Source organism: Coregonus clupeaformis, chromosome 25, assembly GCF_020615455.1.
Source record: "Coregonus clupeaformis isolate EN_2021a chromosome 25, ASM2061545v1, whole genome shotgun sequence".
Taxonomy (NCBI): domain Eukaryota; kingdom Metazoa; phylum Chordata; class Actinopteri; order Salmoniformes; family Salmonidae; genus Coregonus; species Coregonus clupeaformis.
The window spans coordinates 9,204,828-9,228,158 of record NC_059216.1 but is presented as its reverse complement, the minus strand read 5'-3'; the positions used below and the strand labels follow the sequence as shown (position 1 = coordinate 9,228,158).

Genomic DNA, 23,331 nt, shown 5'->3' with positions numbered 1-23,331 from the left:
GCCTGGTCATAATCTTGTGCTATCAACTGCTGTCCAAACACAGATGATTAACTCATCCATATTGCATAACGAACAGAGCTTTGTTTAGAAAAATTGGGAGTAGCCTCCTCCACTCCACTCCTCTTCTCTGTGATCTGGGGCTGACTGAGAGTGGCCGTCTCAGTGGTAGCTGGCTTGTCAGATGTGCTGAATGTATATATATATATACGCCTGCCTGGTTTAGCGAGGCTTGGGCTGTAATGTCACATGCGATCATTATGTTATCTGTTTAATGGACTGAGGATTGTCATGACTCTGACATCAGCCTACCCAAGCCTGGCCTGCAGTGGGTTTCTATAGTGCTGCTGTTCAGCCTTACCTCACCATTGTTGGGTTATGTATTGATTTGGAAGCCAATCATTGCCAATTATCTGCATCAGAACTAGGTTAGCTTTCATGCTAACTTGTCTCATTGTGTTGTGAGTAGAAAAGAAACCTGCCGTGTAGCCTGCCAAAGACTGATGTATTGTCAGTGTGTGTATGGGAAATCAGGTGGTTAACAATGGAAATGAGACAGTGTTTCATATCCAGGTCTACTTCATGACTAATGAATAGTAATTCAACTCTAGGAGGCCTATTGTGGAGCAACAATGGTAGTTGACTGGGAAGAGTAGTAGGTAACCTAAGGAGAGCCTTGCCCATAGGAAGACTCACGCCCTCCTTTAGGAAGACTCACCCCCTCCTTTAGGAAGACTCACGCCCTCCTTTAGGAAGACTCACGCCCTCCTTTAGGAAGACTCACCCCCTCCTTTAGGAAGACTCACCCCCTCCTTAAGGAAGACTCACGCCCTCCTTTAGGAAGACTCACCCCCTCCTTTAGGGAGACTCATGCCCTCCTTTAGGAAGACTCACGCCCTCCTTTAGGAAGACTCACGCCCTCCTTTCGGAAGACTCACCCCCTCCTTTAGGAAGACTCACCCCCTCCTTTAGGAAGACTCACCCCCTCCTTTAGGAAGACTCACGCCCTCCTTTAGGAAGACTCACGCCCTCCTTTAGGAAGATTCACGCCCTCCTTTAGGAAGACTCACGCCCTCCTTTAGGAAGACTCACACCCTCCTTTAGGAAGACTCACGCCCTCCTTTAGGTAGACTCACGCCCTCCTTTAGGAAGACTCGCGCGAAATGGAACAATAGCCAAGGGAAAACTCTATAAGGATGTCACTCCTCTTCTTTCCCAGCCTATTCTACTGTTTTCTGCACTCTAGGCCCAGTGTCACCAAACCAAATTAATTTCTGTCATGTTCTCCCTGAGAGGATAGGTATGAGAAAGCTACACCTTGCCATCTTGCTTACTCCTATCCAATTCTCTCAGATCTAGTGCCCTGGAGATCCATTGAGATTGGGTGTAGGACTCCCTCCCTCTGTTCTTACTAATTAGTGATCTCTCTCTCTCTCTCTCTCTCTCTCTCTCTCTCTCTCTCTCTCTCTCTCTCTCTCTCTCTCTCTCGCTCTCTCTCTCTCTCTCTCTCTCTCTCTCCAGCGTGGCTGTGACTCGTTCCAGGGACGTGCCCTCCTTTGGCCCCCCTATCCCCAAGGGCGTGACCTTCCCCAAGTCCAGCGTCTTCAGGGACTTCCTGCTGGCCAAGGTTATCAACGCTGAGAACGCCGCCCACAAGTCTGAGAAGTTCGGTGCCATGGCGACACGCACACGACAGGAGTACCTGCGGGACCTGGCAGAACGTCACGTGACCGGCACGCCGGTGGAGCCCACAGGGAAATTCCCCTTCATCTCATTGGCTCACAAGCGGAGAGAGAGGGTGCGGCCATACAGCGGGGCGGAGCTACGGAGCCTGGGGGCGGTGACATGGCCGGTGCATGCAGAGGACCAGGTAGCCGGGGCAGAGAGGGAGTGTCTACTGGCCATCTCCAATGACTTCCTCATCCTATTGGACCAGGAAGCCAAGGCCGTGGTCTTCAACTGCGCCACGCGCGACGTCATTGGCTGGTCCTCGGGCAGCCCCGCCTCCATGAAGATCTACTATGAGCGTGGGGAGAGCGTGTCGCTGCGCTCCATCAACAACAACACGGAAGACTTTGGAGAGGTGGTCAAACGCCTGGAGGTCAGTAGCAGCACAGTTAGTCAAGCCAGATAAGATATTTTAATCACTAACAAATGTGTTATAATGAATACATCTCTAATCTCCACCTCTGACTATCCATTATGTTCAAAGGAGATACTGTATAGCACTCAGCATTGTGGTGAAATAGCCAGTGTGACCTTATTTGGAGAGGTAGTGTAATCATTCACATGAGATTAGGCAATGCCAGTTGTCTTCAATGAAAGATTAACGCTGTTTGCTAAGGCTTATTTCATGTTTGTGTTTAGTTAGTGTGTGTGTTCAAGCCATACCCTTTCTTGTGGGAAAGCAGAGGCATCATCAGCGTTGTAGCATAACATCCTGCTCTGGCTCTGTTGTGGTTGCCTGGAGCTCTATGTTAAGTATTATGTTACAAACTCTTTTCACCTGACACTGGTTCAGAAGGGCCAGGCAGGGTTACTACCAGTGTCTCCTTAAACACTCACCCCTGTACACAAACACTTTAATTGAAGGGTGCTGCATCCGCTGATGATAGATTCAATCTGTGCTGGCGTGTGTCTGTGCTGGCATGTGTATCAGATCTTTGCCATGGGGCACATTTGGGGTTATATGGTGTGCTTTACAGTAGCAGCCAACAGAATAGTTAAGATTAAAAGATTCAGACTTCAGCCAACATTGTCTGTCTTTTGATTTAGAGGATTCTTATGCTTTGTAGTAAAAACTCTTTCCTCACTTATCCACCTCTTCCTCCTACCCCTCCTGTCTCCTCCTCCTCCTCATTTTACATGTTTACATTTTAGTCATTTAGCAGATGCTCTTATCCAGAGCGACTTACAGTTAGTGAGTGCATACATTTTCATACTTGCCCCCCGTGGGAAACGAACCCACAACCCTGGCGTTGCAAGCGCCATGCTCTACCAACCTCCTCTCCTGTCTGTCCCTAGCTTCTGACGAAGGGCAGCCAGACCACAGAGATGATCCTGAGGAGGAACGGTCTGGGCCAGCTGGGCTTCCATGTGAACTTTGAGGGCATCGTAGCGGAGGTCGAGCCCTATGGGTACGCCTGGCAGGCAGGGCTGCGCCAGGGCAGCAGGCTGGTAGAGATATGTAAGGTGGCCGTGGCATCGCTGTCCCACGAGCAGATGATTGACCTGCTGAGGACCTCTGTCACCGTCAAGGTGGTCATCATCCCCCCGCACGAGGACTCCACCCCTCGCAGGTACAGCTCATAGACAGCCAATCATCTATCATCAACAGATATGCCCCTCCATCAGTCATATCAGTAGCATGCATTTGGGTACTTGGGCAGCATTGCAGTGTTTTTAGTGTATATTTCTGTTTCCTCTCACAGAGGCTGTTCAGAGCTGTACCACATGCCCCTGGTGGACTATAAGAACCACAAGGAGGGGATGCCCTATGAGTTTAAATTCCCCTTCCGCAGCAACAACAACAATAAGTGGCCCCGCACCTCCTCCAGCACCCAGAGCCGCACCACAGGGGCCCTGGGGGGGACGCTCATCAAGGCCCCGGCTTCAGACTACCAAGACTGTGCCGGAGTCATCCCTCGCAGTGTGTCCAGCGACGGGCGCCCTCTCAACCCCAAAAGGTAAGAGAGCCACCCCAGCTATTGATATGATAAATAGGAGGGAAGGTGTACAAGCTTTAAGCTTAGTGGTGGATAGTGCTGAGCGATTAGTGCTTTTTGAGGTTGGTTCGGTTTCGGTTAGGTTTTTGAAAAATAATCAAATTTTCAATTTCGGTTTCAATTTTTTTGGAACAATAAATGCATTATGTGGGTTCAATACTATAACAACACAGAATAAAACAATTGATAGTAGTGACTGCCCATTACTTTCACTTATGAGTCTCTAACCATCATTTATTCATATTACTTTACTTAAATAATATATTTTGGTTGTGTGTACTACATATTTGTTTTTAGTATAATTATGACTTTATTATTAAATTAATAAAACCCCAATGAAGGTAGTGACTGCTCATTACTGCATATCACTTATTAATTAACCATACTTTATTAACATTGCTTTACTTAAAAGAAATTATAATGTGTTTGATGACTTACTATTTAATTCCAAGTCATCTTCTCATATCTGCTCAGACAGTAGCAACCAGCCAGCCATGTGTCTCTGTGCTCCCCAAAGAGACATCCTTCAGGCTACTAGGCTAGTCTAGCTGGCTAGCTGTCTGTTGTCTGACAAAATCACTATTTCAGTAGTTCTTCAAAGTAGACAAGCCATACTTTTAAGGCCGCTAAATAACAACTACACTACATGACCAAAAGTTTGTGGACACATGCTCGTCAAACATCTCATTCCAAAATCATGGGCATTAGTATGGAGTTGGTCTCCCCTTTGCTGCTATAACAGCCTCCACACTTCTGGGAAGGCTTTCCACTATATGTTGGAACATTGCTGCGGGGACTTGCTTCCATTCAGCCACAAGAGCATTAGTGAGGTCGGGCACTGATGTTGGGCGATTAGGCCTGACTCGCAGTCGACGTTCCAATTCATCCCAAAGGTGTTTGATGGGGTTGAGGTCAGGGCTCTGTGCAGGCCAGTCAAGTTCTTCCACACCGATCTCGATAAACCATTTCTGTATGGACCTCGCTTTGTGCACGGGGGCATTGTCATGAAACAGGAAAGGGCCTTCCCCAAACGGTTGCCACAAAGTTGGAAGCACAGAATTGTCTAGAATGTCATTGTATGTTGTAGCGTTAAGTTTTCCCTTCACTGGAACTAAGGGGCCTAGCCAGAACCATGAAAAACAGCCCCAGACCATTATTCCTCCTCCAACAAACTTTACAGTTGTAACTATGCATTGGGGCAGGTAGTGTTCTCCTGGCATCCGCCAAACTCAGATTTGTCCATCAGACTGCCAGATGGTGAAGCGTGATTCATCACTCCAGAGAACGCGTTTCCACTGCTCCAGAGTCCAATGCCGGCGAGCTTTACACCACTCGAGCCAACACTTGGAATTGCGCATGGTGATCTTAGGCTTGTGTACAGCTGCTCGGCCATGAAACCCATTTTATGAAGCTCCCGACGAACAGTTATTGTGCTGACGTTGCTTCCAGAGGCAGTTTGGAACTAGGTAGTGAGTGTTGCAACCGAGGACAGACCATTTTTATGCGCTATGCGCTTCAGCACTCGCCGGTCCCGTTCTGTGAGCTTGTGTGGCCTACCACTTCGTGGCTGAGCCGTTGTTGCTCCTAGATGTTTCCATTTCACAATAACAGCACTTATAGTTGACCTGTGCATCTCTAGCAGGTCAGAAATTTGACTGACTTGTTGGAAAGGTGGCATCCTATGATGGTGCCACATTGAAAGTCACTGAGCTCTTCAGTAAGGCCATTCTACTGCCAATGTTTCTATGGAGATTGCATGGCTGTGTGCTCGATTTTATACACCTGTCAGCAACGGGTGTGGCTGAAATTGCCAAATCCACTAATTTGAAGGGGTGTCCACATACTTTTGTATATATAGTGTAGCTAACAACCACTCTCTATCCCTCTGGTGTCTCTATCGCTCTTCCTCTCAGTGTCTGTCTGTCTGCCGGCCCAACAGACTTGCCCGGCAAGAACCAATGAGAACAGGCAGCTGTAGGCTCAATGGATGCTAGTCATTGTAGTTAATTATAGTTTTCCTTTACATTTCGGTTAATTGCTCAGCACTAGTGGTGGAATCGTTATGCTTCCTTTCTTTCTGTCATTCAACATATTGAAATAACCTAAACGATAACTCCATATGTGTGTTGGTATGGATCCCTCCCTCAGGTATTCCCCAGGGAATGATAACTATGCCCTGGCCTGTTCCATCGTGATGGGCCGCTCTCCACACACCAGCAACTCCCCCAACAGTCTCTCCTACACAGACACCGGGAGTGCAAGCTCCAACCACTGCAGACAGAAGTCCATGCCAGACGGGTGAGAGGTTACTCAGCCCGGAACAAACCTGGGCCAATCTAAGGCTACATTCAGACCATACCCAGATCATACACAGACCCAAATTCGCTGCAGGGTTTCGCTTTAATTGCTTTATTTCCAGATGTAGTCTGCATTTACTTTAATGACTACTTCGGGAGTTATCCAACAACAGAAAGGAAATGACTCAAATATAATGATATGTTGTAATGACTGATATGTTGTACTCTCCAAGACTTAAACTACTCCTGTTTTGTTCAGTAAATGATGCAGCTAGACATAATGCCCTCTTCTTCCATCTCTTTTCCAGGTTTAACAACAATAACCGTCACTCCCCTGTGTCTGCTGAGCGTCAGGGAGTTGGAGAAGTGGCTAACGGGACTAAGCCTGCCCCCGGATGGCCCCGAGAGGGGGAGGGGGCCAACAGGGGAGCCGAGAGAGCCACAACAGGTAAGAGGACATGCTTTAGAAAATGCCCATGTCATGTCTGGTGTTTTGGGTGATGCAGAGGATGAGAGTCAGAGACAGGACTACCTCTCTATGTTACTCATTTTGTTATCTGGTTGTCTCATTCCTCTGTTTGCTCCTTTCCCTCCCAGACCCAGCTGTCTCCAAGGCTGCAGTACCTCGTCTCCAGGAGCAGGGGGGACACCTTTCCCCCAACAAGAACATCAAGGTCAGGCAGCAGGCTCAGATATGACCAAATATGTATTTTAAGGTTTAGTGAAGAGGCTGTAGTGGATAGACATAGGAATATAGCTAGCTTGGCAATGATTGTTGTCTATGTTAAAGTAGTCTTTATTTACTGTGGTCAAACAACCAGGAAGTGACTGTATGGTCTCTGTCTCTACAGGTGGAAGCTTCCTACTCCTCCAGCCAATCAGGCAGTAACACACTGTCCAGTAACGCCTCCAGCTCCACCCACAGTGATGAGAAGTGGTATGAGATTGGCTCCAGCAGGACGGGGGTGCGGCCTGACTCAGAGCTTAACAGCTACCTGCAGGGGGCGTCCACAGACAGCGGCATCGACGCTACCTCTTACGGGGCCTCAGGGTCCGGGGGCTCCAGGGCCAAAGAGCGGCGGGCCCCAGAGACCTCTCCTTCAGCCCCAGACTCCCCCGGACCCCCAGGAAGCAGCGAGGACCCAGCCCAGAGCCCCCCTGTGTTCCCCCCAGCCCCGGACAGTGGCTCCTACACCCTCAGTGATGCTGCGTCCCACTCCAGGTGTGTGCCTCCCTGTGTTGTGCTACACTAGAGTTCTATTACAGTCAGCTCTTTATGCAGCCAATAGGTTTCCTCTCACATATCAATGTTTCATTAAGCAGACAGTGATGCATTGTAGTCCATAAATATCCCCTATTGTCCCAGATGGAAAACTCAGAAGCCTTGCAGTTTGGCGGTGAAAGAGGTAGCAAGCTGCAGTCTGCTGTGCGTGTGTGTCTGTGTTTCCCTGTGTGTCTCTGTGTGTGTGTGTGTGCGTGCGTGTTTGTGTGAGCCAGGTTCTCACAGAGAGAAAGAGAGCACTTGAAACACTGAGGAATGCTGAATGTGAGAGCTCAGCACTGTTAACACTCTAAACCACCGTTACTTTGAGTGAACAGAGGCTTTCCTCCTCTCAGTCTTTCCTCAGCCTCTCCTCTGTGGCCCTGAAATAGCTCCAGCACCACCAGACTAGTGACTTTGTTTTACACACAGCATGTCTGAGGAGGGAGACGCTCGCTTTCATGACAAACTGGGGAGGAATATTGTTTGAAATGTTAAAGTAAAAGAAATCCAAGGACACTGTGACCTATTTATTACTATCATCTCAGATGTGGAAATATCAGAAATGTAGTGTGTTGGGGAAAGTAGCCAAAAGTACCAGGTGTTTTTGAAATAGTTTTTAAACTGAGTGTACAGAAATGTGTTCATAATTTAGATAAGTGCACATTACAGAAATGTACACTACCAGTCAAAAGTTTGGAAACACCTACTCATTCAAGGGTTTTTCTTTATTTCTACAATGTTTTACATTGTAGAATAATAGTGAAGACATCAAAACTATGAAATAACACATATGGAATCATGTAGTAACCAAAAAAGTGTTAAACAAATCAAAATATATTTTATATTTGAGATTCTTCAAATAGCCACCCTGTGCGTTGATGACAGCTTTGCACACTCTTGGCATTCTCTCAACCAGCTTCACCTGGAATGCTTTTCCCACAGTCTTGAAGGAGTTCCCACAAATGCTGAGCACTTGTTGGCTGCTTTTCCTTCACTCTGCGGTCCGACTCATCCCAAACCATCTCAATTGGGTTGAGGTCGGGGGATTGTGGAGGCCAGGTCATCTGATGCAGCACTCCATCACTCTCCTTTTTGGTAAAATATCCCTTACACAGCCTGAAGGTGTGTTGGGTCATTGTCCTGTTGAAAAACAAATGATATTCCAACTAAGCCCAAACCAGATGGGATGGCGTATCGCTGCAGAATGCTGTGGTAGCCATGCTGGTTAAGTGTGCCTTGAATTCTAAATAAATCACAGACAGTGTCACCAGAAAAGCACCCCCACACCATAACACCTCCTCCTCCATGCTTTACGGTGGGAAATATACATGCAGAGATCATCCGTTCCCGCACACCGTTCTCACAAAGATACGGTGGTTTGAACAAAAAATCTCCAATTTGGACACCAGACCAAAGGAAAGATTTCCAGCGGTCTAATGTCCATTGCTCGTGTTTCATGGCCCAAACAAGTCTCTTCTTCTTATTGGTGTCCTTTAGTAGTGGTTTCTTTGCAGCAATTCGACCATGAAGGCCTGATTCACACAGTCTCCTCTGAATAGTTGATGTTGAGATGTGTCTGTTACTTGAACTCTGTGAAGCATTTATTTGGGCTGCAATTTCTGAGGCTGGTAACTCTAATGAACTTATCCTCTGCAACAGAGGTAACTCTGGGTCTTCCATTCCTGTGGCGGTCCTCATAAGAGCCAGTTTCATCATAGCGCTTGATGTTTTTTGTGACTGCACTTGAAGAAACTTTCAAAGTTCTTGAAATGTTCCGTATTGACTGACCTTCATGTCTTAAAGTAATGATGGACTGTCGTTTCTCTTTGCTTATATGAGCTGTTCTTGCCATAATTATTTCTTACCAAATAGTGCTGTCTTCTGTATAACCCCCCCATGTTGATTTGTTTAAGACTTTTTTGGTTACTACATGATTCCATATGTGTTATTTCATAGTTTTGATGTCTTCACTATTATTCTACAATGTAGAAAGTAGTAAAAATAAAGAAAAACCCTGGAATTAGTAGGTGTGTCCAAACTTTTGACTGGTACTGTATATAAATATAATTAAGCAATAAGGCACAAGGGGGTGTGGTACAGTGCCTTGCAAAAGTATTCATCCCCCTTGGCGTTTTTCCTATTTTGTTGCATTACAACCTGTAATTTAAATGGATTTTTATTTGGATTTCATGTAAAATAGTCCGAATTGGTGAAGTGAAATGAAAAAAATAACTTGTTTCAAAACATAACGGAAAAGTGGTGCGTGCATATGTATTCACCCCCTTTGCTATGAAGCCCCTAAATAAGATCTGGTGCAACCAATTACCTTCAGAAGTCACATAATTAGTTTAATAAAGTCCACCTGTGTGCAATCTAAGTGTCACATGATCTGAGTATATATACACCTGTTCTGAAAGGCCCCAGAGTCTGCAACTCCACTAAGCAAGGGGCACCACCAAGCGGCACCATGAAGACCAAGGAGCTCTCCAAACAGGTCAGGGACAAAGTTTTAGAGAAGTACAGATCAGGGTTGGGTTATAAAAAAATATCAGAAACTTTGAACATCCCACGGAGCACCATTAAATCCATTATTTAAAAAATGGAACAAATATGGCACCACAACAAACCTGCCAAGAGAGGGCCGCCAACCAAAACTCACAGACCAGGCAAGGAGGGCATTAATCAGAGAGGCAACAAAGAGACCAAAGATAACCCTGAAGGAGCTGCAAAGCTCCACAGCGGAGATTGGAGTATCTGTCCATAGGACCACTTTAACCCAGACACTCCACAGAGCTGGGCTTTACGGAACAGTGGCCAGAAAAAAAACCATTGCTTAAAGAAAGAAATAAGCAAACACTTTTGGTGTTCGCCAAAAGCGATGTTGGAGGCTCCCCAAACATATGGAAGAAGGTACTCTGGTCAGATGAGACTAAAATTGAGCTTTTTGGCCATCAAGAAACCCAACACCTCTCATCACCCCGAGAACACCATCCCCACAGTGAAGCATGGTGGTGGCACCATTATGCTGTGGGGATGTTTTTCATCGGCAGGGACTGGGAAACTGGTCAGATTTGAAGGAATGATGGATGGCACTAAATACAGGGAAATTCTTGAGGGAAACCTATTTCAGTCTTCCAGAGATTTGAGACTGGGACGGAGGTTCACCTTCCAGCAGGACAATGACCCTAAGCATACTGCTAAAGCAACACTCAAGTGGTTTAAGGGGAAACATTTAAATGTCTTGGAATGGCCTTAGTCAAAGTCCAGATTTCACGCTCGCTTAAGGACGGGTCAGACCACGGCGCAGCGTGAAATGCATACATGTTTATTTAAACGATAAACACACGAACAAAACAACAAACCAACGTAACGTGAAGTCCTCAGGCTAAACACAAAACAAGCCTACACACGGAACAAGATCCACAACCCATGATTGCCAATAGGCTACCTAAGTATGATCCCCAATCAGAGACAACGAGCGACAGCTGCCTCTGATTGGGAATCACACCCGGCCAAACATAGAACTACACAACCTAGAATGCAACATAGAAATACTAACATAGAATATCCACACCCTGACTCACCATACAAGAGTCCCATGAGTCAGGGCGTGACAGTACCCCCCAAAGGTGCGGACTCCGACCGCACCAACCTGACATAACAGGGAAGGGTCCGGGTGGGCATTCCGCCTCCCCGTTACGCCCCTGGTCTGGTCTGGACCTAGGCGCGCTGCTTCCCCTCTCCTTCCTCCCACGATGTACCAAGCCCTGTCTGGACCCTGGTGTGGGAGACCCCAAACCTGAACCTCGAACCTCGAGCGGACTACTCTGGCTCCGGACTGGAGCCGCTGACCGGAGCTGGACTCAGCACCGGTGGAGTGGACTGCTCTGGCTCCGGAGTGGAGCAGCTGACCGGAGCTGGACTGGACCCCGGTGGAGCGGACTGCTCTGGCTCCGGAGTGGAGCAGCTGACCGGCGCTGGACTGGATCCCAGTGGAGCGGACTGCTCTGGCTCCGGAGTGGAGCAGCTGACCGGAGCTGGATCAGGCACCGGTGGAGCGAACTGCTCTGGCTCCGGACTGGAGCAGCTGACCGGTGCCGGACCAGGCACCGGTGGAACGGGCACGGGCCGTGCCGGACTGGACACACGCACCACTGGTCTGGTGCGAGGAGCAGGCACGGGCCGAACCGGACTAGGAACACGCACCACTGGCTTGGTGCGAGGAGCAGGAACGGGCCGGACTGGCGACACGCAACACTGGCTTGGTGCGGGGAGCAGGCACGGGCCGGGCCGGACTGGGAACACGCACCACTGTCTTGGTGCGGGGAGCAGGAAGGGGCCGGGCCAGACTGGGGACACACACCACTGGCTTGGTGCGGGGAGCAGGTACGGGTCGTACCGGGCTGGCGACACGCACCACTGGCTTGGTGCGGGGAGCAGGTACAGGGCGTACCGGGCTGGCGACACGCACTACCAGCTTGGTGCGGGGAGCAGGCACGGGCCGTACCGGACTGGGAACACACACCACTGGCTTGGTGCGGGGAGCAGGAACGGGCCGGGCCGGACTGTGAACACGCACCACTGGCTTGGTGCGGGGAGCAGGAACGGGCCGGGCCGGACTGGGGACACACACCACTGGCTTGGTGCGGGGAGCAGGTACGGGTCGTACCGGGCTGGCGACACGCACCACTGGCTTGGTGCGGGGAGCAGGTACGGGGCGTACCGGGCTGGCGACACGCACCACCAGCTTGGTGCGGGGAGCAGGCACGGGCCATACCGGACTGGGAACACGCACCACTGGCTTGTTGCGAGGAACAGGAACAGGCCAGGCCGGACTGTGGAGGCGGACTGGAGGTCTGGAGCGGAGAGCTGGCACAACCCGTCCTGGCTGGATGCCTACTTCCGCACAGTACGTGTGTGGCATTAGCACAGGACGCACTGGGCTGTGCACGCGCACTGGCGATACAGTACGTAGAACCGGCGCAGGATATGCGGGACCGAGGAGGCGTACTGGAGACCAGGAGCGTTGAGCCGCACAACCCGTCCTGGCTGGATGCCCATTTTCGCACGGCACGTGCGTGGTGCTAGCACAGGACGTACAGGACTGTGCCGGCGCACTGGCGACACAGTACGTAGCTCCGCATAACACGGAGCCTGCCCAGTCACACGCTTCCTAGCGTGAGTACGGGGAGTTGGCTCTGCTCTGAACCTAGGCTCCGCCAACCACCCTGTGTGACCCCCCCAATTTTTTTTATTGGGGCTGCTTCTCGTGCTTCCTCCTCGACCGGCACCCTCTGTGTTGCCGTTGCTCCTCTCCTGCCTGGGCAGCTACCTTCGCCCATGGTCCTTTCCCTGCAAATATCTCCTCCCAAGACCACATCTCCAGGGTGTTTGCCCCTCCTGGGCACGCTGCTTGGTCCGTGTTTGGTGGGATCTTCTGTCACGCTCGTTTAAGGACGGGTCAGACCATGGTGCAGCGTGAAATGCATACATGTTTATTTAAACGATAAAGACACGAACAAAACAACAAACCAACGTAACGTGAAGTCCTCAGGCTAAACACAAAACAAGCCTACGCACGGAACAAGATCCCACAACCCATGATTGCCAGTAGGCTACCTAAGTATGATGGGGGGTTGAATAGTTATGCATGCTCAAGTTTTCAGTTTTTTTGTCCTATTTCTTGTTTGTTTCACAAGAAAAAATATTTTGCATCTTCAAAGTGGTAGGCATGTTGTGTAAATCAAATGATACAACCCCCCCAAAAATCTATTTTATTTCAGGTTGTAAGGCAAGAAAATAGGAAAAATGACAAGGGGGTGAATACTTTCGCAAGCCACTGTATATGGCCAATATACCATGGCTAAGGGCTGTTCTTAAGCACGATGCAACACGGAGTGCCTGGATACAGCCCATAGCCGTGGTGTTTTGGCCATATACTACAAACCCATGAGGTGCCTTATTGCTATTATAAACTGGTTACAAACGTAATTAGAACAGTACAAAATAAATGTTTTGTCATACCCGTGCTATATTGGCTCATATACCACGTCTTTCAGCCAATCAGCATTCAGGGCTCGAATCACCCAGTTTATAAATATACCTATACTAGCTGTTTGTTTTTCTTCCCAGTACCCTGAGCTCGGGCCACTCGGGCAGTCCCATGGGTACAGGCTGTAGCCCCAGCTCCTCCCAGGAGGAGTCAGCCCTGACCACCTCCCCCACATCCGAGACTTCCCTCTCCCCTGGAGCCCCCAAAAGCTTCTATCCCCGCCAGGGAGCCACCTCCAAGTTCCTTATCGGCTGGAGGAAGCCGGGAGGCACCATCAACTCTGTGGACTTTGGCAACAAACGCAAGTGAGCATGGGGGAAATAGAGAAGGAATGTTGAACATACATGTGTTTATTGATACATCAATGAGGCCATTACACTGTGAGTCTTGTTGTGAAAGGATGTTATTTCCCCATACAAACAAATCCTACTGTCCTAGATTGTTGATGTTATAGAGGCTTAAGATCTGAGTCAACTGAGAGGAGATGCATTTCCCACCTCCGTCATGGCTCATGTTTGTTTATAAACAAGTGCAACAGTCCCACCATGTGGTTGAACTGAGATCGGCACCGTAACACTGCTGGTCTTCGCTCTCCCTCTTCCTCAGACGTCACCAGAGTGATGGGTTGCTGGCTGGCCAGCCCCAGCTCCGGGCCCAGCTCAGGGCCCAATCCCCCCAGCGGGTCAACAAGTCCAACCTGCAGGAGGACCTGAAGAAACTCATCACCCTAGACAGCCCCCCGCCCTCCTCCCATGACCAAAAGGTAGCTGGCAGCACCATCATCCATTTTACTATGGAAGTTATTGTCACATTGATGAGAAATCACATAGTTAAAATTTGAAATATATACACTACCGGTCAAAAGTTTTAGAACACCTACTCACTCAAGGGTTTTTCTTTATTTTTACTATTTTCTACATTGTAGAATAATAGTGAAGACATCAAAACTATAAAATAACACATATGGAAACATGTAGTAACCAAAAAAGTGTTAAACAAGTCAAAATATATTTTATATTTGAGATTCTTCAAATAGCCACCCTTTGCCTTGATGACAGCTTTGCACACTCTTGGCATTCTCTCAACCAACTTCACCTGGAATGCTTTTCCAACAGTCTTGAAGGAGTTCCCACATATGCTGAGCACTTGTTGGCTGCTTTTCCTTCACTCTGCGGTCCGACTCATCCCAAACCATCTCAATTGGGTTGAGGTCGGGGGATTGTGTAGGCCAGGTCATCTGATGCAGCACTCCATCACTCTCCTTCTTGGTAAAATATCCCTTACACAGCCTGAAGGTGTGTTGGGTCATTGTCCTGTTGAAAAACAAATGATAGTCCCACTAAGGACAAACCAGATGGTACGGCGTATCGCTGCAGAATGCTGTGGTAGCCATGCTGGTTAAGTGTGCCTTGAATTCTAAATAAATCACAGACAGTGACACCAGCAAAGCACCCTCACACCATAACACCTCCTCCTTCAAGCTTTACGGTGGGAAATACACTTGCGAAGATCATCTGTTCACCCACACCGCGTCTCACAAAGACACAGCGGTACAGCGGTTGGAACCAAAATCTCCAATTTGGACTCCAGACCAAAGGACAAATTTCCACCGGTCTAATGCCCAAACAAGTCTCTTCTTCTTATTGGTGTCCTTTAGTAGTGGTTTCTTTGCAGCAATTCGACCATGAAGGCCTGATTCACACAGTCTCCTCTGAACAGTTGATGTTGAGATGTGTCTGTTACTCGAACTCTGTGAAGCATTTATTTTCTGAGGACGGTAACTCTAATTAACTTATCCTCTGCAGCAGAGGTGACTCTGGGTCCTCATGAGAGCCAGTTTCATCATAGCACTTGATGGTTTTTGCGACTGCATTTGAAGAAACTTTCAAAGTTCTTGAAACTTTCCGTATTGACTGACCTTCATGTCTTCAAGTAATGATGGACTGTCGTTTCTCTTTGCTTATATGAGCTGTTCTTGCCATAATATGGACTTGGTCTTTTACCAAATAGGGCTATCTTCTGTATACCGTCCCCCCCTACCTTGTCAAAACACAACTGATTAGCTCAAACGCATTAAGAAGGAAAGAAATTCCACAAATTAACTTTTAACAAGGCACACCTGTTAATTGAAATGCATTCCAGGTGACTACCTCATGAAGCTGGTTGAGATAATGCCAAGAGTGTGCAAAGCTGTCATCAAGGCAAAGGTTGGCTATTTGAAGAATCTCAAATATAAAATATATTTTGATTTATTTAACACTTTTTCGGTTAATTCGTGATTCCATATGTGTTATTTCATAATTTTGATGACTTCACTATTATTCTACAATGTAGAAAATAGTAAAAAATTAAGAAAAACCCTTGAATGAGTAGGTGTTCTAAAACCTTTGACCGGTAGTGTATAAAAAACGTATTCAAGAGTAGTTGATATGAGTATTTGCTTGATTAACTCCCTTCCCTGCTTCGCCAGGTAAACTCTGCAACATGCTAAAGGCTGAGTGTATAGGTCAATCAGCAGCCTCACGGTGCTCCTCTATCTCCCCCTCACTCTCTCCAGCCCTCATTCCCCGCCCCCCCGCCCACCCGCCGCTCCCTGCAGAGGACCCTGTCAGACGAGAGCATCTACAGCGGGCAGCGGGAGCCCTCGTACAGCGGGCCCAGAGAGACGCCCAACGACCTGCTCTTCAGCTGCTCCACATTGCCCCGCTCACCCACCGCCCGCCACGCGCCACCCAGACAACCCTCACACAAGTCTCTGGGTGAGCCTCAGATTATCCTGCAAGTTATCCTTGAGTAAAGCCAATGCCATCTCATCCTACATGAGTTCCATCTCAAACCAAGGGAGCGCGGTTTATCCTAGAGGTGTTATCAGAGTAATGCCATAACTCCTTAAGTGTGGGTAACCACAGAGTTATGTGGAGTATAATTGGTCATCTTTTTTAGTGCTTTATTTGATGAGAAAGTCTTCGGATATGTTGGGGCTCTGTTGTAATCTGATGTCTCTCCTCCCGCACTCCTCTCCCCTGCAGGTGACCTGTGTGAGTCGTCCAGCCAGGACCAGGGGTGCAGGAGGCAGCAGCTGGGGGACCCAGGCCTCATGCCCCTACCTAACTCTGGAGCTGACTGCGCTCTGGATTGGTCCAACCTGGTAGATGCTGCCAAGGCCTTCGAGGGTAGGCAGAGTAAAGTAGAAATGTACTACCTTTACCAGCAGAGGGCAGTGGCGCTCTGTCTCATTGCTGTGTGTTGTCCATCTGAGCTGTGACTGAAGCTGTAACTGTTCTGTTTTTCTCTGGCTTTGCAGTTCAGAGACTGTTATCTGTAAATGATGAAAGCTCCAGGCCAGAGGTCACAGACACCAGCCCCCAGCAGGCAGAACCCCAGGCTGCCCCACAGACACACCCCTCGCCTGGGTAAGACCCACTTACCATGCACGTCCAGAGAATTCTGTAGACATACAGTACCAGTCAAAAGTTTGGAGACACCTAGTCATTCAAGGGTTTTTCTTTATTTTTTTACTATTTTCTACATTGTACAATAATAGTGAAGACATCAAAACTATGAAATAACACATGGAATCATGTAGTAACCATCAAAGTGTTAAACAAATCAAAATAGACAATGAGGGAAAAAAGTATTTGATCCCCTGCTGATTTTGTAAGTTTGCCCACTGACAAAAGAAATGATCAGTCTATAATTTTAATGGTAGGTTTATTTGAACAGTGAGAGACAGAATAACAACAAAAAAATCCAGAAAAATGCATGTCAAAATGTTATAAATTGATTTGCATTTTAATGAGGGAAATAAAGAAAAACCCTGGAATGAGTAGGTGTGTCCAAACTTTGACTGGTACTGTAGGTAGGGCCAGGAGTTTATCCTACAACTTGGGCACAGTTTTTCCTGGCCAGGTCACATGGTTAGGAAAAACTCCTCTGACTATTTTAAGCCAATATGCCCCAGGTCATGCTAGTCTTGTTTTAGTTTAGAATATGGTAGTTAACAGTGTTTCCCCTCCCACAGTGAGAGCCCAGCCTGTCTGATGGGGAAGGTGAGCCAGCTGGAGTCCATGGTGAAGCTACTTCAGGACGACCTTAATAAGGTGAGACAAGACACAACCAGTTCTCTAGCCTAGGCATTTCTGTTCTTCTGTTCAGTTCTTACTAATAAACCTTGTGCCCTTTCCCTAACAGGGGTTAGACCAGTAGAAAGAACAGTTGAAAGAGCAGGGCTGGGAATTGCCAGGGACTTCACCATACGATATTATCATGGTACTTAGGTGCCGATGTGATATGGATAACGATTCTCACGATTCTATATGTATTGCAATTCGATACTGTGATTTTATTGCGATTCGATGTTCCAAACATATTGCTCACCATATTTCTGCTGCAGAGGGACAAGAGAGAGCCATGAGAAAACGAGTTTTGCTCAGTCATGGAAATAAAAGTGCTGAAAACTAATTGGCTCCCTATTCAAAAAGAAGATGGAGAACACAGATTTTTGACGTACCGATCCCATGGCATAGTTTTTGTGAACTGATACGCAAAACGACACCGGATTCAATTGTTCAATTTAAATTATTATATAAAATTCTTGCTACTAATAGAATGTTATTTATATGGGGGATACAATCTTCCCAGCTCTGCAGATTTTGCTGCGAAGAGACAGAATCATTAGATCATTTGTTTTGGTACTGTCCATTTGTAGCTTGTTTTTGGACACAGGTCCAGGAATGGCTAAAGGATTGCAATATTTACCTGGCGCTAACCCTGCAGATAGCATTACTGGGTGATCTGAAAAGGCAGTCAATCAATCAATAATATAATAATACTTTTACAAAAATGTTTATTTTCAATTTACAATCTGTAGAAACAATGAGAATAGAAAGGTTCAGAACATTTGTAAAACATCACAGTACAGTTGAAAAATATATGGCAAATAGAAATCCAATATGGATGATGTTAAGAGATAGATGGATAGTGTTGAATGGAGTTGAAGGATGGGACTAATAACAACTAACAACAACTAATAACAACAAGATAACTAATAATGTAAGCATACTGTGTCCATAATAAGTATATAGGTTATAGGTTGAGAGCTTTTGTGAAAGAGCACAGTTAGAAGGATATGGCATATACACTGTGTGCACAATTATTAGGCAAGTTGTATGATTGAGGATACATTTTATTATTGAACAACTACAGTGCTCTCGGTCAATCCAAAATCTTAATAAACCTCAAACCTGAATATTTAAGAAAGTAAAAGTGAGGTTTGGCTTTCTTTGGAGAATATCTAAGTGTGCAGAATTATTATGCAACTAAATGAAAAACGAAAAGTTCCCCATCTCACTTGTTTATTTTCATCTGTTAAAGTGAGAATAATAAACAAACAACTAAAAATGTACAAATACACATTTCTGACATTTAAAAAAAAAAAATCTGTGACCAATATAGCCACCAGTGTCTGGGAGTCTGTCAGTTTCTTGATCTGTTGACGATCATGGTCTTCTTGAAAGATCCAGACTTTTTCCTGTACCACTGCTTGAAGAAAGTGTCTTCTAAAAACTGGGAGTAGGTTTGGGAGTTGAGTTTGAGTCCATCTTCAACCTGAAAAGGTCCAACTAGCTCATCTTTAATAATACCAGCCCATACCAGTACCCCACCTCCACCTTGCTGGCGTCTGAGTCGAAGTGGAGCTCCGTGCCCGTTACTGATCCAGCCACGGGCCCATCCATCTGGTCCGTCAAGAGTCACTCTCATCTCATCAGTCCATAAAACCTTTGAAAAATCTGTCTTCAGATATTTCTTGGCCCAGTCTTGACGTTTCAACTTATGTGTCTTGTTCAGTGGTGGTCGGGTTTCAGCCTTCCTTACCTTGGCCATGTCTCTGAGCCCTGAACACCTTGTACTTCTGGGCACTCCAGGTAAATCAAATCAAATCAAATTTTATTGGTCACATGCGCCGAATACAACAGGTGCAGACATTACAGTGAAATGCTTACTTACAGCCCTTAGGTTGCAGTTGCAGTACTGGAATATGACAGCACTGGAGGATAATGGGTTCCTGGTAGCTTCATGTTTGATTCTTCTCAAATCTTTCGCAGTTAATTTGCATCTTTTTTTCTCAACACGGCTCTTGCGACCCTGTTGACTATTTGCAACAAAACATTTGATGGTTCTGTGATCACGCCCCAATATCTTAGCAATTTCAAGAGTGCTGCATCCCTCTGAAATACTTTTTACAATTTTTGACTTTTCAGAGTCAGTTAAATCTCTTTTTTGGCCCATTTTGCCTGAGGAAAAGAAGCTGCCTAATAATTATACACACCTTGATATAGGGTGTTGATCTCCTTAGGCCACACCCTCCCTCATTACACAAATACACATCACCTGATATGCTTAAATCCAATAAGCATTCCAGTTTATATAGCTTGGAGTTGGGAAATATGCATAATAATGATAATATGGTCAAAATACTGACTTGCCTAATAATTGTGCACACAGTGTAGAAGCAAACCGGATGGACATCATGAAAATGATCAGAGAGGTTGAGGGTAGAGGAAGTTCAGGAGTAAAAACAAACAAAATATAATTATTGTAAAATCGACTGTGTCCATAAAATGTATATTGTATGTATAAGCTGGAAGTAGAGGCCTAAGCATTGTTGTTCACTAGTTTACTCCAATTAGGGAAGGGGTGGTGGGGTTGGAAAGTAATAAAGGGAAATATATTTTAAAAAAGGATATGTATGTGTAAATATATATATATATACAGTGGGGGGGAAAAGTATTTAGTCAGCCACCAATTGTGCAAGTTCTCCCACTTAAAAAGATGAGAGAGGCCTGTAATTTTAAAAAACATAGGTACACGTCAACTATGACAGACAAAATGAGATTTTTTTTCTCCAGAAAATCACATTGTAGGATTTTTTATGAATTTATTTGCAAATTATGGTGGAAAATAAGTATTTGGTCAATAACAAAAGTTTCTCAATACTTTGTTATATACCCTTTGTTGGCAATGACACAGGTCAAACGTTTTCTGTAAGTCTTCACAAGGTTTTCACACACTGTTGCTGGTATTTTGGCCCATTCCTCCATGCAGATCTCCTCTAGAGCAGTGATGTTTTGGGGCTGTCGCTGGGCAACACAGACTTTCAACTCCCCTTCAAAGATTTTCTATGGGGTTGAGATCTGGAGACTGGCTAGGCCACTCCAGGACCTTGAAATGCTTCTTACGAAGCCACTCCTTCGTTGCCCGGGCGGTGTGTTTGGGATCATTGTCATGCTGAAAGACCCAGCCACGTTTCATCTTCAATGCCCTTGCTGATGGAAGGAGGTTTTCACTCAAAATCTCACGATACATGGCCCTATTCATTCTTTCCTTTACACGGATCAGTCGTCCTGGTCCCTTTGCAGAAAAACAGCCCCAAAGCATGATGTTTCCACCCCCATGCTTCACAGTAGGTATGGTGTTCTTTGGATGCAACTCAGCATTCTTTGTCCTCCAAACACGACGAGTTGAGTTTTTACCAAAAAGTTATATTTTGGTTTAATCTGACCATATGACATTCTCCCAATCCTCTTCTGGATCAACCAAATGCACTCTAGCAAACTTCAGACGGGCCTGGACATGTACTGGCTTAAGCAGGGGGACACGTCTGGCACTGCAGGATTTGAGTCCCTGGCGGCGTAGTGTGTTACTGATGGTAGGCTTTGTTACTTTGGTCCCAGCTCTCTGCAGGTCATTCACTAGGTCCCCCCGTGTGGTTCTGGGATTTTTGCTCACCGTTCTTGTGATCATTTTGACCCCACGGGGTGAGATCTTGCGTGGAGCCCCAGATCGAGGGAGATTATCAGTGGTCTTGTATGTCTTCCATTTCCTAATAATTGCTCCCACAGTTGATTTATTCAAACCAAGCTGCTTACCTATTGCAGATTCAGTCTTCCCAGCCTGGTGCAGGTCTACAATTTTGTTTCTGGTGTCCTTTGACAGCTCTTTGGTCTTGGCCATAGTGGAGTTTGGAGTGTGACTGTTTGAGGTTGTGGACAGGTGTCTTTTATACTGATAACAAGTTCAAACAGGTGCCATTAATACAGGTAACGAGTGGAGGACAGAGGAGCCTCTTAAAGAAGAAGTTACAGGTCTGTGAGAGCCAGAAATCTTGCTTGTTTGTAGGTGACAAAATACTTATTTTCCACCATAATTTGCAAATATATTCATTAAAAATCCTACAATGTGATTTTCTGCATTTTTTTTCTCAATTTGTCTGTTATAGTTGACGTGTACCTATGATGAAAATTACAGGCCTCTCTCATCTTTTTAAGTGGGAGAACTTGCACAATTGGTGGCTGACTAAATACTTTTTTTCCCCACTGTATATGTATGTACAGTTGAAGCCGGAAGTTTACATACACCTTAGCCAAATACATTTAAACTCAGTTTTTCACAATTCCTGACATTTAAGTAAAAATTCCCGTTCAGTTAGGATCACCACATTATTTGAAGAATGTGAAATGTCAGAATAATAGTAGAGAGAATTATTTATTTCAGCTTTTATTTCTTTCATCACATTCCCAGTGGGTCAGAAGTTTACATACACTCAATTAGTATTTGGTAGCATTACCTTTAAATTGTTTAACTTAGGTCAAATGTTTCGGGTAGTCTTCCACAAGCTTCCCACAATAAGTTGGGTGGATTTTGGCCCATTCCTCCTGACAGAGCTGGTGTAACTGAGTCAGGTTTGTAGGCCTCCTTGTTCGCACAACCTTTTTCTGTTCTGCCCACACATTTTCTATAGGATTGAGGTCAGGGTTTTGTGATGGCCACTCCAATACCTTGACTTTGTTGTCCTTAAGCCATTTTGCCACAATTTTGGAAGTATGCTTGGGGTCATTGTCCATTTGGAAGACCCATTTGCGACCAAGCTTTAACTTCCTGACTGATGTCTTGAGATGTTGCTTCAACATATCCACATAATTTTCCTTCCTCATGATGCCATCTATTTTGTGAAGTGCACCAGTCCCTCCTGCAGCAAAGCACCCCCACAGCATGATGCTGCCACCCCCGTGCTTCATGGTTGGGATGGTGTTCTTCGGCTTGCAAGCAACTCCCTTTTTCCTCCAAACATAACGATGGTCATTATGGCCAAACAGTTCTATTTTTGTTTCATCAGACCAGAGGACATTTCTCAAAAAAGTATGATCTTTGTCCCCATGTGCAGTTGCAAACCGTAGTCTGACTTTTTTATGGCGGTTTTGGAGCAGTGGCTTCTTCCTTGCTGAGCGGCCTTTCAGGTTATGTCGATATAGGACTTGTTTTACTGTGGATATAGATACTTTTGTACCTGTTTCCTCCAACATCTTCACAAGGTCCTTTGCTGTTGTTCTGGGATTGATTTGCACTTTTCGCACCAAAGTACGTTCATCTCTAGGAGACAGAACGCGTCTCCTTCCTGAGCGGTATGACAGCTGCGTGGTCCCATGGTGTTTATACTTGCATACTATTGTTTGTACAGATGAACGTTGTACCTTCAGGCATTTGGAAATTGCTCCCAAGGATGAACCAGACTTGTGGAGGTCTACAATTTTTTTTCTGAGGTCTTGGCTGATTTCTTTTGATTTTCCCATGATGTCAAGAAAAGAGGCACTGAGTTTGAAGGTAGGCCTTGAAATACATCCACAGGTACACCTCCAATTGACTCAAATTATGTCAGTTAGCCTATCAGAAGCTTCTAAAGCCATCATTTTCTGGAATTTTCCAAGCTGTTTAAAGGCACAGTCAACTTAGTGTATGTAAACGTCTGACCCACTGGAATTGTGATACAGTGAATTATAAGTGAAATAATCTGCCTGTAAACAATTGTTGGAAAAATTACTTGTGTCATGCACAAAGTAGATGTCCTATCTGACTTGCCAAAACTATAGTTTGTTAACAAGAAATGTGTGGAGTGGTTGAAAAACAAGTTTTAATGACCCCAACCTAAGTGTATGTAAA

At 46.0% G+C, this 23,331-nt stretch overlaps 2 protein-coding genes across 2 annotated transcripts in view; both read left to right on the top strand.

Moving 5' to 3' along the window:
- Positions 1–23,331, top strand: part of LOC121539263 (signal-induced proliferation-associated 1-like protein 1) — an 87,951-nt gene that overhangs the window by 59,639 nt on the left and 4,981 nt on the right. Inside the window, exons 8-20 of the mRNA XM_041847625.2 lie at positions 1,519–2,098; positions 3,022–3,296; positions 3,429–3,683; positions 5,871–6,020; positions 6,328–6,467; positions 6,617–6,693; positions 6,871–7,241; positions 13,416–13,640; positions 13,942–14,098; positions 15,893–16,094; positions 16,365–16,508; positions 16,640–16,748; positions 17,357–17,435. Of these exons, the coding sequence (XP_041703559.2) occupies positions 1,519–2,098; positions 3,022–3,296; positions 3,429–3,683; positions 5,871–6,020; positions 6,328–6,467; positions 6,617–6,693; positions 6,871–7,241; positions 13,416–13,640; positions 13,942–14,098; positions 15,893–16,094; positions 16,365–16,508; positions 16,640–16,748; positions 17,357–17,435 (2,764 nt within the window). The remainder of the gene's footprint in view (positions 1–1,518; positions 2,099–3,021; positions 3,297–3,428; positions 3,684–5,870; positions 6,021–6,327; positions 6,468–6,616; positions 6,694–6,870; positions 7,242–13,415; positions 13,641–13,941; positions 14,099–15,892; positions 16,095–16,364; positions 16,509–16,639; positions 16,749–17,356; positions 17,436–23,331) is intronic.
- Positions 17,370–23,331, top strand: part of LOC121539262 (regulator of G-protein signaling 6-like) — a 101,835-nt gene continuing 95,873 nt past the window's right edge. Inside the window, exon 1 of the mRNA XM_041847623.2 lies at positions 17,370–17,435. The gene's annotated coding sequence lies outside the window, so the exon portion shown is untranslated. The remainder of the gene's footprint in view (positions 17,436–23,331) is intronic.